The sequence below is a fragment of the Myxocyprinus asiaticus genome, chromosome 42 (genome assembly GCF_019703515.2).
Source record: "Myxocyprinus asiaticus isolate MX2 ecotype Aquarium Trade chromosome 42, UBuf_Myxa_2, whole genome shotgun sequence".
NCBI classification, from domain to species: Eukaryota; Metazoa; Chordata; class Actinopteri; order Cypriniformes; family Catostomidae; genus Myxocyprinus; species Myxocyprinus asiaticus.
In genome coordinates this window covers 6,659,524-6,679,226 of record NC_059385.1, presented here as the reverse complement: position 1 = coordinate 6,679,226, position 19,703 = coordinate 6,659,524, and the positions used below count along the sequence as shown (strand labels likewise).

The 19,703-nt window shown below is 39.0% G+C and overlaps 1 protein-coding gene across 1 annotated transcript in view; it reads left to right on the top strand.

Moving 5' to 3' along the window:
* The window catches only part of LOC127432987 (leucine-rich repeat-containing protein 75B-like), a 30,662-nt gene extending 11,826 nt beyond the window's left edge, over window positions 1-18,836 (top strand). The window contains exons 3-4 of the mRNA XM_051684555.1: window positions 210-322; window positions 16,575-18,836. Coding sequence (XP_051540515.1) covers window positions 210-322; window positions 16,575-17,160 — 699 coding nt within the window. The 3' untranslated portion in view covers window positions 17,161-18,836. The remainder of the gene's footprint in view (window positions 1-209; window positions 323-16,574) is intronic.
* The last annotated feature ends 867 nt before the right edge of the window (window positions 18,837-19,703 follow it).

Below are 19,703 nucleotides of genomic sequence, written 5' to 3'. Positions count from 1 at the left end.
TGCTTATTGAAAACACACCTCTCAAACTATAAAAATGTTTACCTTTTTATTATTGAACTCTTTTTATAGCAATAGGCTTGGTAAACAAGTTCCATTGGGTTTCCCTGTGAGTGACCATAATCCCTCTGATCAGAGCTTTATTGGGCCACCTGTCTCTCGAAATAGCCATTCAATTCAAATAGCCTCTTCTCCTCATGCTGGCTTTGCAGGAGTCTGATGCTCTCAAGTCCTCTGAGAAGATCTGCAGGCAGCTGATCTATCACCTGACCCCTCACTCCAAGTGGAGCAGACAGAACGTGCCCAGGAGGAAGTCCCAAGCCTGGTAAGAGTCTTGCGTCTGTCCATCTGTCCCACATTATGACACTCCTCCAACAACAGCTGACATCAGAGCTTTAAAAACTCTGAGCTTTAGTCACCCTCATGTCATTCCAAACCTGTATGACTTTCTTTTACCTATGGTACACAAAAGGAGACATTTTGCAGAATATTCACGGTGTACTTTTCCATACAAATAAGCATATACGGTACAGTATGGTGGCCAGTGGCCGTTACCCAGAAAAGTGTAAACACTGTGACTTTGTGGTGCTTTCAAAGCATGGATCTGTTTCATTGAGCATCCTGACCAGCCTGACACAATGGCTCAACCAATGGCATGAGTTTGGGGCAGGACTATCTTTATTGGCCGACCAATGGCAAATGGAGGGAGTGTTCGGGAAACGGCCTCAGTGGCTGTGAGTAGGGGCCCTTCTCCTCCTCCTCCTCCTCCTCCTCGGGTCATAATTTTTGAGATTCCTTCGACACACTTAAACTTTAAGCTGTTATTGACTGAAAATAAAATGCAGAAATCTGGGAATTCCTTTAAACCGACAATGACTATAAAGTCAATTCAATTTATTTACAGAGCACACTTAAAAACAACAAGTGTATACCAAAGTGTTGTACATGGGCAGTTATATGGAATAAAGAATGGTGCAGTTATTCACTCGTAGTCAGTACATTCACTTGAACAGTTACAGTATAATCAAGCTACAGCATGTTGTCTTACATTGTAAAAACAATGTGTAAATGCAAATATTTGAAGGAAGGATGTCAAATATGTCCGATTAAATTCACATTGTGCGTCACCTCTGTCTTTCGTAGCATGTGAACAACGCATAGGCCAATTGTGATACGATTGAATTGTATACATGCTGAATGAAGCTGAGTTATGATCGCAACAGACTATCGGTACAAATTGTTATTTTCGTCCTATTGAAATTGAACTTTTAAAGTGTATGTAAATGTACTGACTGACACTTTCCAGTAAAAGATCCTACCCTAGAGGCACCTGTCATTTCTCCGAAAAAGATAGAAGATACTCCAACATCTTATTGCTACTCCTGGTCTTATTTCCCATAATTGGGGTTTTGCTTATATATATAGTCCCTTTGTCAAATCCGGACAGGTAAAACTTGATGAATGTTTCTCTTTGATGAATTCCTCTTTCAGATATCATGATTTCATTGGTACCAAACAGAATTCGAAAGACAAGGAATCTCTTTTCCTCTGGGTGCATGGCAGGTATGGTGAGAGGATCATTACGAAAGGGGAAAGCTTTTTAATGATATCCATGTTCTCTCCCCATCCCTAAGCCATTAACCCAGTGTGAGAGATTTCGACAGCTGCAGTTTAGCTCCTCTGCTCCATAGTTTCTCAAACATATCTCTAAACAAGCCCGAACAATAACAAGTCATCATCGCCAACACTCACGTAATTTGTGCACCTCTGCTCTTTCAATCTCTGTCATGAAAGGATAATCTGTAGAAATTTTAGTTGGCACCCTCTGAGATGATATTGGGGAGAAAGATTGAGCACTTTAATAGAGCAAGATGCCTGTGTGAATGGTCTATTAAAGTGTAAAGATATTTACTCGGTTACAAAACCTAGTGAGCTGTAAGTGGAGGCAGATTCATATTAAGGCATCAGTGGTGCGCTACTGACTCGAAGGCTGTTCCTAAAGTTAGACAGCTCAGTTAAAAAATACATCCAAGATGCAGAAGGAAAGTCCTTTATTCTGGAAATATACTTATAATTCATTCAATCATGATTTTATCCAATATTTGTGTGTACTATGTATCATGTTGTTAGCTTAGCAACAGTTGTGAGTTGAGTCTTCTAGCTGGAGCACAATTTGTCTGTTGTTTTATTCGTGATTTGTGTGAAGAGGAAAAAACATTGTTTTTCTTTTCGGTTCGTTCTAAGCAAAAACTGTATTTTTTTGTTCCAGTTCAGAAGTTCCGCAGAGCTCCTTTCCAACTGGTAACCGGTTAGAACAAAATAAAAGAACGGTTAATAACTTTCTTTTTAAAATGACAGTCTCTGTGCTAAGGTGTGGATGAAATACCAGATGTAATGTTGTCAGATCTCGCAAGAGAAACAAACGACCTGGTCTGGAGAATCAAGCTCAAAATAAGCCATTTGCCTCACCAAAATAAGCAGTGTCACAGTCTGGGCTGGGCAGTCCCTCCTGTCTGTCTGTCTTGTGTTGGTGTTTGTGTCTGTGTTTCCCTCTCCCTTGAACTACATCAAAGGGTTCTCATCAAAAAATCCTCCATGTGCAGCAATGACAGCTTTGCAGATCCTTGGCATTCTAACTGTCAGTTTGTCCAGATACTCAGGTGACATTTCACCCCACGCTCCCTGTAGCACTTGCCATAGATGTGGCTGTCTTGTTGGGTACTTCTCACGCACCTTACAGTCTAGCTGATCCCACAAAAGCTCAATGGGGTTAAGATCCATAACTCTCTTTTCCAATTATGTTGTTCAATGTCTGTGTTTCTTTGCCCACTCTAGCATTTTCTTTTTGTTTTTCTGTTTCAAAAGTGGCTTTTCTTTGCAATTCATCCCATAAGGCCTGCACCCCTGAGTCTTCTCTTTACTGTTGTACATGAAACTGGTGTTGAGCGGGTAGAATTCAATGAAGCTGTCAGCTGAGAACTCTGATGTACTTATCCTCTTGTTTAGTTGTACAATTGGCCTACCACATCTCTTTCTGTCCTTGTTAGAGCCAGTTGTCATTTGTCTTTGAAGACTGTAGTGTACACCTTTGTATGAAATCTTCAGTTTTGTTGGCAATTTCAAGCATTGTATAGCCTTCATTCCTCAAAACAATGATTGACTGACGAGTTTCTAGAGAAAGCTGTGTCTTTTTTGCCATTTTTACTTAATATTGACCTTAAAACATGCCAGTCTATTGCATACAGTGGCAACTCAAAAACAAACACAAAGACAATGTTAAGCTTCATTTAATGAACCAAATAGCTTTCAACTGTGTTTGATATAATGGCAAGTGATTTTCTGGTACCAAATTAGCAATTTAGCATGATTACTCAAGGATAAGGTGTTGGAGTGATGGCTACTGGAAATGGGGCCTTTCTAGATTTGATCAAAAATGACTTTTTTCAAATAGTGATGGTGCTGTTTTTTACATCAGTAATGTCCTAACTATATTTTGTGATCAGTTGAATGCCACTTTGGTGAATTAAAGTACCAATTTCCTTCCGAAACAGCAAACTCTGTACATTATTCCAAATTTTGGCCGCCAGTGTACCTGTCCCATAGGGTTAATTGGATCACGCCTGACACTGGGAAGCCTCCCAATAGTGACCATTCCAGCACACCCCCATCCAGTCAAACTCCCAGATCTCCAGTGACTCCGAAGCAGAGGAGAAGGAAGAATGGTTCAGCTGCAGCCCCCCTTATCGAGCTTGATCCTGACCACCAGGAGGCAGAGGAGGCTGCTGCCAACCGCGAGGAGGCGGCGACCATTCCCACAGCTAACCGCCAGGAGGCGCGTCCATTCCCGTAGCAGTACTTCCGACCATCCGGAAGAGGAGGTGGAGAAAGGACCCTGCTCTCTAGTCACTGCCAGCACTCACAGCCACTGAGGCCATTCCCTAGTCGTTGCCAGCGTCCTCAGCCACTGAGGCCATTCCCCAGTCGTTGCCAGCGTCCTCAGCCACGGAGGGCATTCCCCTGCCGCTGCCAGCGCTCCCGGCCACGGAGGCCGTTCCCCTGCCGCTGCCAGCGCTCCCGGCCACGGAGGCCGTTCCCCTGCCGCTGCCAGCGCTCCCGGCCACGGAGGCCGTTCCCCTGCCGCTCCTAGCGCTCCCGGCCACGGAGGCCGTTCCCCTGCCGCTCCCAGCGCTCCCAGCCACGGAGGCCTTTCCTCTGCCGCTCCCAGTGCTCCCGGCCACGGAGGCCGTTCCCCAGTCGCTGCCAGCACTACCGGCCACGGAAAAATCTGTGTATACGTACTTGCGTAAAGGATGTTTTAGGCGTTAGGTCTAGGGATTGAAATGAGAATTAAATTGAGGATGGGCTCTTTTGACTTGTCCAGTAAGCAACGTCCAGAACACACCCTAGAAACCATCTAGCAACACCCTAGAAACCATCTAGCAAAACCCTAGCAACCACCCACAACACCCAAGCATCATGGTAGCGATTTTGCACAGGCAAGCACCACTCACATTTTCATCAGAACAATCTAGTTTTTAATTAAAATTCAGAACTGAGTTCTGTTGATTGTACTTTAAGCATTGCAAAACATGTCTTACATGCATATAAGCTCAAGAAGCCGGTGTTCATTAGCCTGTTTTTAAAATCTGTTCTCAATTCTTGGCTAATCGGCCACATATTCATGATAGCTCCTGGAAAAGCCCCTCTCGCGCTAGAACACAAAACAGCACATTGGTAGTTGCTATTTTATCAACAGCTGTGTTTCTGCAAGGCAGCTGTTTATCTTACAGCCATAACTGCCTGTGTAACACAATCAAACGATGAATCTGTTTAATAAAGTAATCAGCAGGGGTAAAGATGAGATTGCATCAACTCTCCGTGTAATTATCTCTGGTTGAGATTTTGCTGTAATATTTATACTGTGTTTAGATATATTTGTGCAGCTATTCAGCCTGATCTCATGAAAATTAAGTTACCATGGCAGCATGGCAACAAAATTGCGTGCTTTATTACATGTTTTGCTGCAGTTTCCCAGTTAAATGTCCAGCAGGGGGTGCCAAAAGCAAGTGAAAAGCTGACGTTATCAGACTACATTTTAAAGGTGAATGTTAGATGGAGGTTTTAAAGAGTAAAACTTGCCTCCCTAACCAAAAACTTTAACCTAAACCTAATCAATAGTGCCCTAAAAGCAAATGAGAGGTGAACAAAACAGACATCCTTACCCTTTAACCAACAGGTAAAACTAACCGATAGTGACCTTAAAGGAAATGTGAAATGAAAAGCACATTTTCTGGAGCAACCACATTGTTTCATGTTGCATCTATGTCACTAAAAGTGTTTCATATCATAACATAGCAGTGTGAGTAATATAGCGAAAAATATGTGTATATAAAGTCATAATCTGAAGTAAAACTCAGTTTACAAAAAAATTTAGTTATATAGTAACTTTCCTTCTATGAAACTAGGTTGTGGCTGTTAGTGGGCAGGATTGCATTACGTTATTTAAACGTAAGAGCAACAAAGAAACATGGGGGTAATGCAGAAATGCAAGAGTGGGCGGTGTTCCAAACAAGTCAACTTGAAGAAGATGTGAGATGTTAAAGGCCGTTCACACCTATGTGTTTTTGCGTCCGTCAGCATTGTTTTTCATTAGTTTTTTTAATGTAAGTTGCACTGCATATCTTTGACTGTTGGATTGCATCTCGCTGTTTGGCGAACTCTGACCTGCGAATCTGTGACCAATAGAAGATCACACTCTGACCTCTTTGCTTAATATGAGTAATACTTAATTTAAAGCTACATATTTTATTGTTGCAGGAAAGTGAGAAGACAATTTACTGTATTTTAACATTATAAAAATAAGTTTATTTGTTTTTTGCGATGTATAATTTACTTAACACCAAAAGCCCTCCAACATGATATCTTGGTTTGTTGTCCGAAAAATTTTCATGCTCAAAAGCCTTGTGTGTTAAGAGTTTAGTTACTTCTGGTGCCATGCAATGTCGCAACTTGTTGTTTTAATAGTTCACCCAAAAATAAAAAATTCTGTCATGATTTACTCACCCTTATGTCGTTCCAAACTTGTATGACTTACATTCTTCCGTGGAACACAAAATAATATTTTTGTCTTTGAGAGATTTTTTTGAATTTTTTACATTTTAAGACTGCTGGTAACCTTTTTTCCACATTCAAGAAGAATGTTGACACTGTTAGACAGAATATTAGCCTCAGTCACCATTCACTTCCATTGTTTGGAAAAAAAATGCAAAGAAAGTGAATGCATTCTGTCAACAAATCTAATTTTGTGTTCTACAGAAGTAAGAAATTCATAGAGGTTTGAAACAACACGAGGGTGAGTAATTATGTCAGAATTTTCATCTTGGGGTGATGTGTTCCCTTAACTGAAATAGTGACCCAAATGAGGACCTGGGGACGGTTGCAGTGGCCTATAAAAGAGGGTTGTTGACATGGAGAGTTTTGGCTCATGATTTACATGACAGATTGAGCTGAACACGTGAGGCAGCTTGGGTTTCAGCTTACGTGGTGCATGTGCCCACTGCTGGCGAACAGTTGCCCGCATGCTCACGGGCATATACACGCACGTGTCAATCTAAGAGTGGGTTGAACTTCTAGCTCATATTTGAAGATGACGTGCTGCAGCTGAGCAGAATGACTGCATTCGATCTGTTCCGCATACCACATCCCTGTCTTGTGTCAACACATGTTCCTGTGGACTTCATTAAAGGGATAGTTCACACAAAACTGAAAATACTGTCAATATTTACTCACCCTCATTTTTGCTCCAAACCCATATGACTTACTTTCCTGACACAAAAGTTTTTTCAAAAAAAGCCTTCACAGAGTTTATTTGCTATAATGCATGTGGGAAATGACTGTGGTCTGTCATGCTTGAAAAGGGACCAGAAAAACACCATAAAACCATAGTAAATGTAATCGATACTCATCGAACATGCACTATTTTCCAAGTCTTCTGAATCTATACGATCACTTTGTGCAGTAAACAGAAGGAAATTTAAGCTGTTATTCACTCTCAAATTCTGCAGCATGACGTCACAACGTTTGATCACGAGATGCAATGAGGTCGATGACGTTATCGATTTAGCCGCCATATTTGATGTAAATGCTTTATTATAGGAATATTCCAGGTTCAATACAAGTTAAGCTCAATTGACATCTTTTGTGACATAATGTTGATTACCTCAAAATTAATTAATTTAATCTTATCCCTCCTTTTCTTTATAAAAGCACAAATCTTGGTTACAGTGAGCCACTTACAATAAACGTTAAAATACTCACTGTTTCAAAAGTATAGCCACAAGACGTTGTCAATATACATGCTATCATGATTTTAGTGTGATAAATTAGCCTACTAACCTTTTCTGTGTAAAGTTATATCCAATTTTACAGCTTTTTTGCCATGATGATATAACGCCGTAAACACTAAAACCCTAAAACAAATGTAAAAATGACGATTTAAACAACTTTACAGCTCAAATAATGCTTACGTTTTAACAGAAGAATTAATTAAGTGCTTTTATACAATTATTCGCTTCAGATTTCTGCCTTTAAACCCTCCAAAAATTGACCACATTCACTTCCATTGTAAATGCCTCATTGTAACCACGATTTTTGTTTTTTAAAGAAAAGGAGGGACGAGTTGAAATAATTTTTTTGTGGTAATCAACATTATCCCACAAATGCTGTTCTTTGAGATTAACTTGTATTGAACCCGGAATATTCCTTGATGATTTAATTTGAGTTTGGAGCAACATTAGGGTGAGTAAATAATGACAGCATTTTCATTTTTGGGTGAACTATTCCTTTAACCACACCAGCAACAATTTAAAAAGTCAACATGAAACAGAATTTCCAGAATGTGATATTTCATAGTATTTAACACATTTTATTTTTTTTTAGGATGGGACAGAAATTAGGGATGTTTATAATTAATCTATGATTGATTGATTGTGTTTGATAATTTAACTGATTAAACTTATTCATTGATGATAAATCAAAGACCAGGAATGTGTATTACTTAACGTAAATGGGATGAAGTTGAATTTCATGTTGACTTTAAACTCAAACACCAACTTGTCTCTCTTGTGTGTGCTATTTTGTCTGTTTTGGTCAGATTTTTATATTTTTTTCTCTTTTCTGCATCCTGACCTCCTTGCTTGATGTGTTTAAATGTGTTTGACCTACATATCATTTGTCTGGGCAGCCTTAGAGTGCCGAGGGTATAAAGGTCATCAGCAAGTCTGACTCATCTCTCCTCTTCTTCCAAACCAGAGCACCACTCTTTGAGGTCGACCTGCTTTCATTGAAGTAACTACCATTAAGTTATCTTTCCAGATACGTGCTTATACTTTCCCTTTGCCCTGGTTATGGTGTAAACCGTTTCAAAGATGAAGCACTCACACTTCAGCGCTCAACTTAATCCAGTCAGATACGCGATTTTGTGAACATTTTGACAAGGTTAAGCCTTACCCGTGATTAATCACCTGCTGAACTCGCACATGGAACTCCTGGTACAGAAGATGTAGCTAGCTGTAAACAACAGGGAAAGCCATAGACTAATTCCAACATGGCAATTTTATGGTGCTTTTGTGTCATTTTTGAAACTTGAAAGCTTCAGTTCCCATTTGTTATAATTGCATGGAAAAGGGCGTCCAGCAGAATCCTTTTAGAATCCAGATATCTCCTTTTGTGTTCCATAGGGGGAAAAAAAGTCATTCTTGTTTGGAACAACATAAGTGTGAGTACAGGATGACAGTATTTTCATTTTTGGGTGAAACAACCCTTCAGTTATGTTTTTTTATCCATTTTTCCATGACTGTGCTGGCTGTGAGCCCATTATGCTACTGTTTTATAATCCATGACTTCCTTGTAGATGCCTCTTTCCAATAATGTCAGAGCTTTATACGAGCAGGAAGGAAGGAGGTACAGACATTAGACTCATGTGTACAAGCAGCAAGCATGTAGCATTAGCGGCAAACAGGGTTTCTATGAAATAGTCTACACCAAAATGCTTTGAAGTGACTTTTTTGAAGTGTTGCATGGCACTCCTCGTCAGTCGCTTTAGGAGAACCACGCTATCACACACATCATGTGTTATTATCATTATTAGAATTATTGCTACCATTACTCTTGCCCTGCCACGGGCTCTTATCAAATGGGAGCTCTTTCAATGACTGCAAATGTAATGCTGCTGTTGCACTTTTAAAATGGGGAAGGTCATGTTGTATAACCTGATTCAAATGACTGGTTTTGCAGGGTTTCTCTACATATGATTGGACAAATCTTTCATCAAAATGATGTTAGAGCCATTATCTTTTGAATGCAACCCAAGATGATGCTTGAAAATTCTTGGAGCTCTAGGAGCAATAATACTGATAAGTTATCTGACATGTTACTTAAACCTAGTTTAAGTTTTCTAATGTCTTTAATCCTGTAATCTGGAATGACTTGCTTGTGCCTATGCATCATCTCCATTTTCTTGTGAAGTACTTTATTATACTGGAATGGGTTTGTGCGTGACAGGGTAAATTTCCCGAAAACATGTCCAGGTCACATTTCACAAATGAAAAAATAAAATGAAATATTTTGCATAAAGAAAATGAAGCCTGTTTTTACGACCATTACGATTTTTTGGTAACACTTTACAATACGTTTTTTAACATTCCAAAAAGCATTTTTAATTTAAGTCATTTCCATTATTCTCAATGGTGATTCTCACAAATAACTGTAATACAGTCATTTTTACAGAATTATAGTACAAATTATTGTACTATAATTAAAATTACTTTTATTTAAATTAGCATAAATACTACAATGATATATACTTTACAATGTAATATATATATATATATATTATAATGTAATAAAATAAATAATTAGGTATTCATTTTATTGATTTATTTGCATTATAATAATTCAGTTGTAATGAAAATAATTTCACAATGCAAAAAATTGCTTAGAAATAGGCTTATTTTTCTTTTAGCGGAATATAACTTATATTTAAATTAGGGCTGTCAATTTAACATGTTAATTCTACAAATTAATGCAATTAATCATGTCCCTGGACCATAATATGGTTTATTCCTTCCATCTAAGCAATATAAGCTTGAAGTAGCACCTGTTTTCAGCAGGAGGCAGTTAGCAAAACTCCAGCTGTTTCGGCAATGCTCAGCTGTACAAAGAACAAACCACACTTAGGCTTGCTTGACACTAGCGACAGCACAAGATGAGGATGGATGCGTTCTTGCATTCAGACACAGCAGGACAGAGCACTATTTCGAATGCAGGTATCTCAAGTGTTTTTCTACATTTCTAACTGTTTAATTTGTCACAGCGACATAAAAATGCTGTGTTTATGATGCGTCGAACCTAAGTGCTTTAAAAGTGTCCAACTGATGCATGTGTACATTGATGCATCCTTAGAAAAGCCCTTATAATAAAACTATAATAAAACTGACAGATTGACAAATTTAGTTGCTAAATAGTTGCACTTTTTTTGTTATCAATGCTTTACTCGTCTGCCACAATAATGTAATGCATTTTAATTATCTGAATTATTATTTTGTAATATATTATATTTATAATGTTTAAAGTATAGATATTTGTAATTATTTGATCGTTATATATTGAATTATTTTTATTTGAGGGGCTTGCTCAGCAAATATTTACATATGCTTTTAATTGCGATTTGATTAATTGCCATGTCATAAAATAAATTGTATTCAAATTTTAATCTATTCACAGCCCTAATCTAAATATATATATTATTCTTGACAGGTTTCGTGAGATTTATGTGATAACTGTTTCGAGCATGTACAGGCATTGGGAGTACATGAATGTCTGAACATTGTTTGTGAGTGTAGACTTGTGGAACCAATGCTTGGAATGAATTTGTATAATCTTGTAAATTGTAGCAGAGTATGTTTTTGGAACCCTGGGCCTGTGCAACATTCCTAACACTTTGGACATGAGTCATGTATGGAACTGTAACATGCTTTCCACTAGCACAGTTCCACATCCACATTGGCAGAACCTTAGAGAGAGGCACCGATGTCATGAAATTCCTCTTGTAGAGCAACCTTCTATTTGATTGCATGTGATAGAGTGTGTGTTTTTGTGTTAGTAGGATTAACAGCCCCAAGAACTGGCACCAGAACAGTCTGATGCTCAGTATCACCCCTAAGCCCACTGTGGCCTTCTGATGACTAAATAAAGCAGGATGGCATCAACTCATAGTGCCACAGAGAGCACTAATAAAAGGTAGACTTGTCAAGGGGGGAGCAAGGGGAGGTTGGATGATTGAGAGATTGAGGACAGTGGGGGCTGTTTATGGCAGGTGCCATTTAGCCTCTTATGACAGGTATCTTACATGATAGCTGTTTATTTTAACTTGTCAAATTGTTATTAGTCTTAAATTGCCCCTGTCTCAACTTTTTTGGAGCTGAAGACCTGCATAATGGATGAATGGAGTAAAATTCCACTTTTAAAACTTTTCAGTACCTAAATGCTTAATAAGTGTTATTAGAAGAAATGGTGATGTTTCACAGTGGTAAACACTCGACTGTCCCAACTTTTTTGGAGTGTGTTGCAGCCATCTGATTTGAAATTACGGTACATAAAAAAAACAATGAAATTCACAAGGTAAAACATCATAAAATGTGTAGTTGTAGTGTTTTCAATATAGCAAAGGGTGAATATAATTTACAAATCACTTCTTTTTGTTTTTATTAGCATTTTTCATACTGTCCCAACTTTTTCAGAATTGGGGTTGTAAAAATCACTGGAATTTCTTAGCTACGCTCTGATTGAAACATAAACTACAGCTTTGACAGTTCGGATGCAGTTACTCTTCTGATTCTTTGTCATGAGCAGACATATTGGAACAAGTCTCAGCATAGAATAAGGATCATTAGAGTCATTTTCTTCCACAGCGCAGTGTCTGTGTGCATGCGTCATATCTCGGTTATATAAATTCTTTTATCAATTCAGTAGAGGTGTGTAGACTATTTTCCAACAGGGAAGTTTTTACTCTGTGAATAATTTCTGGTCAAGGGCTCTTTTTGTGCTGATAAAGGTTTTAGAGCTACACAAATTAGCTATTTTATTAGCTATTATTATTTTATTGGGGGGGGGGGGTGTTACAGAACATGCTCAACAAAACGTTTTAATGCCAGCTTGAATTTATTGAGAATTGCCAAAAAATATATGGAATAGTTCACTCAAAAATGTACAACTGCGATCAGCATGAATTTCCAGACTGGTTTATACTGGTAAGTGCTGGTTTGATGCTGGTCTAGCTAGGGGACCAGCATCAACCAGCATGGTCTCTCTGGGGAAGCTGGTTTAAATGGGAAGTCTTGTTGGTTAAGCCAGTTAAGACACCTGGTTGGGAGACCAGCACACCAGCATCCCATGCTGTATATATACTGTATATATCTTTTTTTTTTTTTTTTTAAAGTCTCAACAATATAATTTTTTATAGAGCATATGTCAGATTGTCCGTATGGGGGCTATATTAATGCAAATGGGCCTTCAAATCTGCCATGTTGGCAGGGCTTGGTAGAGAAATCGTATGAAGAGAGTTTTTACAATGTTATTTCGAGAGTCATGGTGGTGGGGTGAAGGCGCCCAGACTTGCGATGACAGGTTTTTGAATGGATTTCACCTTTAAGTTGGCAAGGGAAGAGCGAGGAAGAGCCTGCAGTCAGAGTGAGCTAAACATAAGTCCAACTGAAACTTAACACATAAAGCTCAGGTATGCTTAGTCAACCCATCTTACAGTGCAGAAGGCAATATGGAGATCTTTTGAACCACATGATTTTAGCGGTAATGAAGACATGGTATAAATTTGATAGCTTCCTTTGTTTGTTTTTGTGCTTTTCATTGTAGTCTCTAGCTCTTTTTGCTGTTGCATTTGATAGGTCATGTTAGCTCTTGGTAAAAACATGTCAATATCCCAAAGGGCAGCGTGGATGCACGAGGCAATTAAAGCCTGTAAAACTCTCATTAAGCAGGCCATTCAGCTCCGTCATGGATTCTAGAATATTCAACACCTGATTTAATCAATGCATTTTTTGCCTTCGTCTGCTGACCTTATATTTGACCCTAGAAACAACTCAACAAACTTCCCTCAATTTGTAGATGCACCATGAGGTTCATTCCTGTCGACCGATAGTGGACTTCGCACGGTATTCAGCCATCTTTAGTGAGATTCCAGTCTGAAGGGAGCGTATATGTTCAGTTGGAAGGGCACTCCAAACGGCATAGGGAATACATCTATACATCACTCCACAAGAAGTGGAGGGGTAAATTTACCCACCTGTCATTGCAAACCATCAGGACTGATGTTGTGTGACTAAAATAGATGCTAAAATAAAATAAACAAAAGAGGTTTGAGACACTGGCATTTTAAAACCTAATTCACCTCAGGTGTGCCTTCTATACAGTTGTGCAATTAACAATGTTCCTGAGACAAAGGGCACTTCATTTTGAGTCTAAACATGGCAACCCTAGCATGACTAGTGCTGCCAAATTACCACGCAGATGGGCAACCAATTCTGAATCCCCTCCCATCCATTCCACCCATACCCCACCAACTCTGGGAGCTCACAGCACCCCTGCTCACGACTCTTGACACCAACACCCAGCCAGTGTGTTTTTGAAAAGGGCTGATCCATTCATTTTGTGCGGCTAGACCTCTGCTCCCACGCAGAAAAGTGCAAGCAGTGTGCCAGGCAGCTCCTGTAGGAAAGCCCTTAATCCAATCAGACGAGCCCAAACTTAGAACAAAAGAGCACACAGCGTAGGAAGGCCAAATCCTGCAGTCACAGCAAAAGGCCCTCTGAATGTAATACTATCATGCCAAGCAGAGGAGAAGCAGATGGACTTTCCTCACTGCAAAGGGGTGGGGTGGTGCCTGGTGATTAAAGGAGGGAACTGGATTGCCGTTCAGTTGTCAGCTCACTAATTTAATGCATAGTTAGTGGCCAAGGAGCCATTTGTCATGCATTAGAGCCTTTATTATTACCCATGTATACAGAATATTTCCAATGTAATGTAAATAATTGGTTTGAGAACTGGCTGTAAGAAAAGATATTAGAATGCTGTGAGAGAGCATAAATATGGAAGACAAGCTGAATTATACTTGATTTCGAGAATCAATTTGATAGCCTCGGCAGTGAATGCTTGTATAGGGTGATGCCCCTTCCCATATGAAATAAAAGTTATAAATGATATCTTCTTTAATATCTCCATCGGTTCTCCTAGACAGCAATTAGTTTAAATGAAGACTTTGGCTTGAGTCTCTGGCTTCTCAGATGCTTCTGCTGAGACAAAGACTCCAGTAATCTCACATGTTTCTCCTCTAGTCTAGAGTTTCAGAATCAATTTAGAGAATTACACTGCCATTCAAAAGTTTGGGGTCACTTGATTGAAATGATTCTCATGATCTTAAAAACCTTTTGATTTGAAGTCATATGCTTAAATTTTTGAAATTAGTTTTGTAGACAAAAATATAATTGTGCCAACATATTAATTTATTTCATTACAAAACTCAAATTTTATTTAAAAAAAAAAAAAAATGTTTTTTGAAATGGATGACTTGAACTGAATAATTAAGAAAAGCAGCTAATAAGTGCCCAGTATTGATGGAAACTCCTTCAAAACTGTTTAAAAAGCATCCCAGGGTGATACCTCAAGGAGCTGGTTGAGAAAATGTCAAGAGTACATTTCTGAAAATTCTATGCAAAGGGTGGCTACTTTGAATATGCTAAAATATTACATCGTTTTTATTTATTTTGGATTTTTTTAGAAACAACACAATTCCTATAGTTCCATTTCTGTTCTTCCATAGTTTTGATGACTTTACTATTATCCTTAAATGTGAAAAATAATAATAATAAAGAATGAGTAAGTGACCCCAAACTTTTGAACGGCAGTGTAAGTCTCCTGAGCTCTGAAAGAGCAACCTCTGAGCAGTAACATTGGGCCTGGTCACTTTGTCCTCTACTCCATATATAAAGAAGGATAGGAGGGACTTAGCACTACCTCAGAGCAAATGGTTATGCATAAATGTAAACATCAACGTCAGCCTGTGTTACTGGAGTTTAGTTTTTTGGTGTGTGCACTCATTTCTTCTGACAGCCCTGACTTGCTTGTCAACATGACTGCTTCGGGCAAGAACAATGACTCATTGAACCCTATTCATCCATCCATACATCCATATTTACATTTTCCTTATTTCCTTTCCTTCTAAAGAGAGTGCCTAATCCAAAACCCACAGCCTCATGCATGACTCTAAGCTTTGAAATAAGCTTTTAACTGAGTGGCCTGTTTTATTGCATTCTGCTTTGCATATATGGATATGCGGAGGAAGTGCTGATGGGTAATGCACAGTGACAGAGGAGAAGACACAGGCGCTGTGCTTTTGGCCTCGTGCCACAGCCTCTGCACATCGTAAACAGCATCGGCCATCACTCTAAGAAACTTGGCAGGATTAGATTTAAATACGCTGTCTCTTTCTGCTCCTTATCGGAGACAGCAAACTCTGTCTGTTTAAGCCACATGCATTTGAGATTGATGGCTGATGTTTGAGGCACTGGTACACTTGAATCAACCATAACATACTGTCACATATTTCATGTCCTTTTAATGAGTGCTGAAACTTTGTAGGTTTGTCGTTTGCTCATGTAGATGAGGCTATTTTTCCCCAAAGTGACTTACAGTACTGTTACTACATTGAACAGTCCCCATGGAGCAATCTGGGGTTAAGTGCCTTTTGGAGTGCAATGATAGAAATTAATTACTCCACTTACAGCACCACAAGAAACACAAAAGTGTGTTGTCCACAGATCCCTGTGTTGTAGGCGAAAATTATTTCCCTCAAAAGTCACTGTAAAACTAGCCAGGAATCAAACCTGGGCACCCGCAGGTGGCAGGTGAGAATTCTTCCACTGAACCACCAATGCTTGTGAGGCTCCTTTTTGAAATATTAGGACACTTGAGTATTGTCCTTACAAGTAACTGTTGCATTGGCTAGAAATTGAGATCGGGCCTTGCGTGGTGCATGCAAGAATTCTACCCTTGAACCTCCATTGCTTGCATGGCTCTTTTTTTGCTGTTGTGTTCCCACAATTTTGCATGCATATCCTCAGAAAGCCTGAAAGTATTGGCCTTAAAAGGCATTGTTGCATTGACTGGGAATCGAACCTAGGCATCCCATATGGCACTACTGATCCAACAATGCTCATAAGGTCATTTTTTGCCCTTGTGTTCCCACAGTTTCAGATGTCTGTCCTCAGAAAGCTTGAAAGTGTAGCCCTCAAATCACTATTACATTGGCCAGGAATCCTGCATGGGCCCCCCTTGTGGCAGGCAGAACCTGTTTTCAATGGTGTGTCCCCAGGATTTTACAGGGCATTTATTGTAAAGAATAAGAATGTGTTCTACAAGAATCAAAGTAGTGTGTATGAGATATCATAATAATATAAACTTGGTAATTTAATGTTCAATTCTAATGGTGTTTTTTTTTTCTTTCACAGTCTTAAAACTACGCTGAAAAGGAAATTAGCTAATGGTATTGTGGATTTGTCTGGTATCCCCCTCTCTGGCCGTGACTTGCATCGTGTGGCATACTACCTTCAAAACAACGGTTCATATGTGACAGCGGTAGACATTAGCTTTACAGAACTCAAGGATGAGAGCTTACGGCTTCTTTTACCATTCTTAGGAGTGCTTCCCAAACTCGCCACACTTGCCATCAATGGAAACCGACTGACTGTAGCCATCCTTAAAGACCTGATAGAGGTGGTTAAGGACCCCAAGAAGTTTCCTAATTTAGCCTGGGTGGACCTGGGCAATAATGTGGACATCTTCACAGTTCCCCAGCCATTGCTGGTTGCCCTTCGCAGACGCTTTGGAATGAGAAGCAGCTTGCCCACAATCTATGAATACAATGAGGGCCAGGGCAGCAGCTACTGCCTAGAGACATCTGCTGAAGAAATCAGTGTATTTGAGGAGGAAGAAGAGGAGCAAAGGGATGATGATCTGGATGATCATCTGGTGCTGGAGCCCTGGAACATAGAAGAGAAAAGAAGTAACATTACACTTCATTTCTGTGAGAGGTGATGGTCCCACATGGTCCTCTTGCTCCTCTTATACTATGAGTCAAGTTCCAGTATATCACAATTTTCAATGCATGAAGCGCCCCTTCACCACAAACCCTAACTGGGGCTACTGGAAGTGACAAGACAAAATGGCCATGTAAGGTCAGGAGTCTTTAGGTGGGATTTTAGAAGAACAGAATGGTATGTTAGAGAGGGAAGAAGGTCGGGACCTGTTACACATTTTGAAAGGAGACTGCCGCCTTCCCGCTCAGACCTAGTCACCCAAACACACAGTCTACATGACTGTCTTTGTTTTTAGCAGTAACAGTCAATCCTTTGTTTGCCTTCAACATTAAAGGGATACTTCACCCAAATATGAAAGATGAGAGAATAGAGAACAGGCTACAAGAGATACTGGTGTGTGTGTGTGTGTGTGTGTGTGTGTGTGTGTGTGTGTGTGTGTGTGTGTTGTTATATGGATGCTTATGATGCAAATGTAGCCATAGCCAGAGCTCATTAGAGAGGACCAGACACATAGACAAAAACTGCAATGCCACACAACCAACATGATTATATTTCTTTTGAATCTCATCCAGTTCGCAATGAGAGGTGATATTCTTAATTCTAAGACATGTAAACACCTGGAACTATTCACTATTGTTCAGCACAAGAACCATGTTTGTACGGTCAGTTAGAGAGTCAAATTTATTTGATGGTTTAATAAAAATATGTTATTGATTCATGTCAATATTTTGTATTTTTTAAAAAGAGTTTGATGTAACAGAGTTAAGCTATTAATTTATTAGTTCTTGATTCTGTTTGTGCGAATGCATGACTGTTCTACAGTAACCTTTTAAGGTTGTTTTGTGTTTTGTTTTTGATGACATTTGCTCCACAGGTGGTACCTACGATGTTTCCTTTACAGACGCATGTCTGGTTTGCACTTTACATGGTAGGCTTTCTCTGTTGGCTGGTCATCTCCAGTCTTTGACCTTTCATGGTCTGTTTATGAATTCAACATCAGAGTTTTCATTGTAGTACAAATATATAGTCATCACTTTTATTATAAATGTCATAAAAGGTGTGACTAATGGCTTTGAGCATCTGTGTCTTCGTTATCTTTTTAACAGTTTTATAATGAAGACTAATATCATGATTGTTCTTGCTATGTGAAATAAACTCAGTTTGTAAAAAGACCCAGTGTCATAGTATTTGTGAGTTAACAGTTATAAAGATGTGTGTGGTTGGCTGTGTATACTTGATATTTGGATTAAAATGCTTATTATATTAAAACAGACTGAACTGAGGAGTTTTTACTGTAAAAATAAAGGCTATAACTGACTATACTGACCATTTTACTAGCTGAACATGCAAGTACAGGGTGAACAGGAACAAAATCCCTCCTGTTTTTACCGTGTTATACGTTTTTTTCCATGGCACAGAGAATTCATGTACAGTAGGTAATCACAAGAGTCAGCAAATGTAGATTTAATTAATCTAATGCACAGCACAGAAATACTGGCTATGTAAATTGAACTTTCTAACATGATGAATTGGTTGTGGGAGTCCCTTACAAAAGGGTACTGTGGCGGTGCCATGGCACAATGAAGGGAATACCATGGTACTTTGTCTTTTACTGAATTATTACCATATTCTTATACTATTGTATTTACATGCTACTCAAAGGAAATAAAAAAATACCATCATATTATCATGGTAAATGAGTGTTTTACTTTTATAATACGTTCTGGTATGTAATACTGGTGCTGTTCTTCACATAATTGAAGGTTCAGTTTGATTAGGTTTTCTTTCCTTCTTCATTTCTCATCCTCGTGTAATCAATACGCAGTGTTTTTCAGTGTCTCTGTATTCTTAATGAGAACAGCGCTCTGCGTTAGCAGACAGCACTTTCTTAATGAGACTCTATAAGTCATTTCAACAGCTGGCAGCTTTCAAAGGCAGCCTGCGCCATATAAGGAGCTCTAATTTACTAATGTAGCATTCTCATTATCCTTTTTTTTCCCCCTTAAAATATAAATAGACTCTGTAATTTCTCCTTCTTACATTGCTGTACAGTAGCTCCTTTAATTGTATACCAGAACAATAGAACAATATGATACATACTGTACAGTGGCGGATTTAGGCATGGGTGATATGGGCAGTTGCCCAGTGCCGCATCTTTTGGGGGGGCGGCACAAGGCATGAGGGGGCGTGTTGAAGCAGGTTTCGCCCAGGGCACCATAGAAGCTAGAACAGCTACTGATACTGTACGTAACTCATATATGTTTTTCAAAAAGGAACAAAATAAGAGAGCGCCTAAACTTTAAATGAAAAATTTGAAAAAAATTATATAAAATGTAAAAAAGTAGCATGGTTTTGGAAAAGAGGTAAAAGAAAACTTTTAACCCTTTGATGCATGATGTCAAAATCTTTATAAGCAATTTTAACTATCAGGGTGTGCTGAAATTGCCAGTAAACTTAACAGACCACATTTGCAAGTACAGACTACAGAACGTGTTTCTCAACCACACCTATCCTATAGCTTCTGAAGACATGGATTTAACC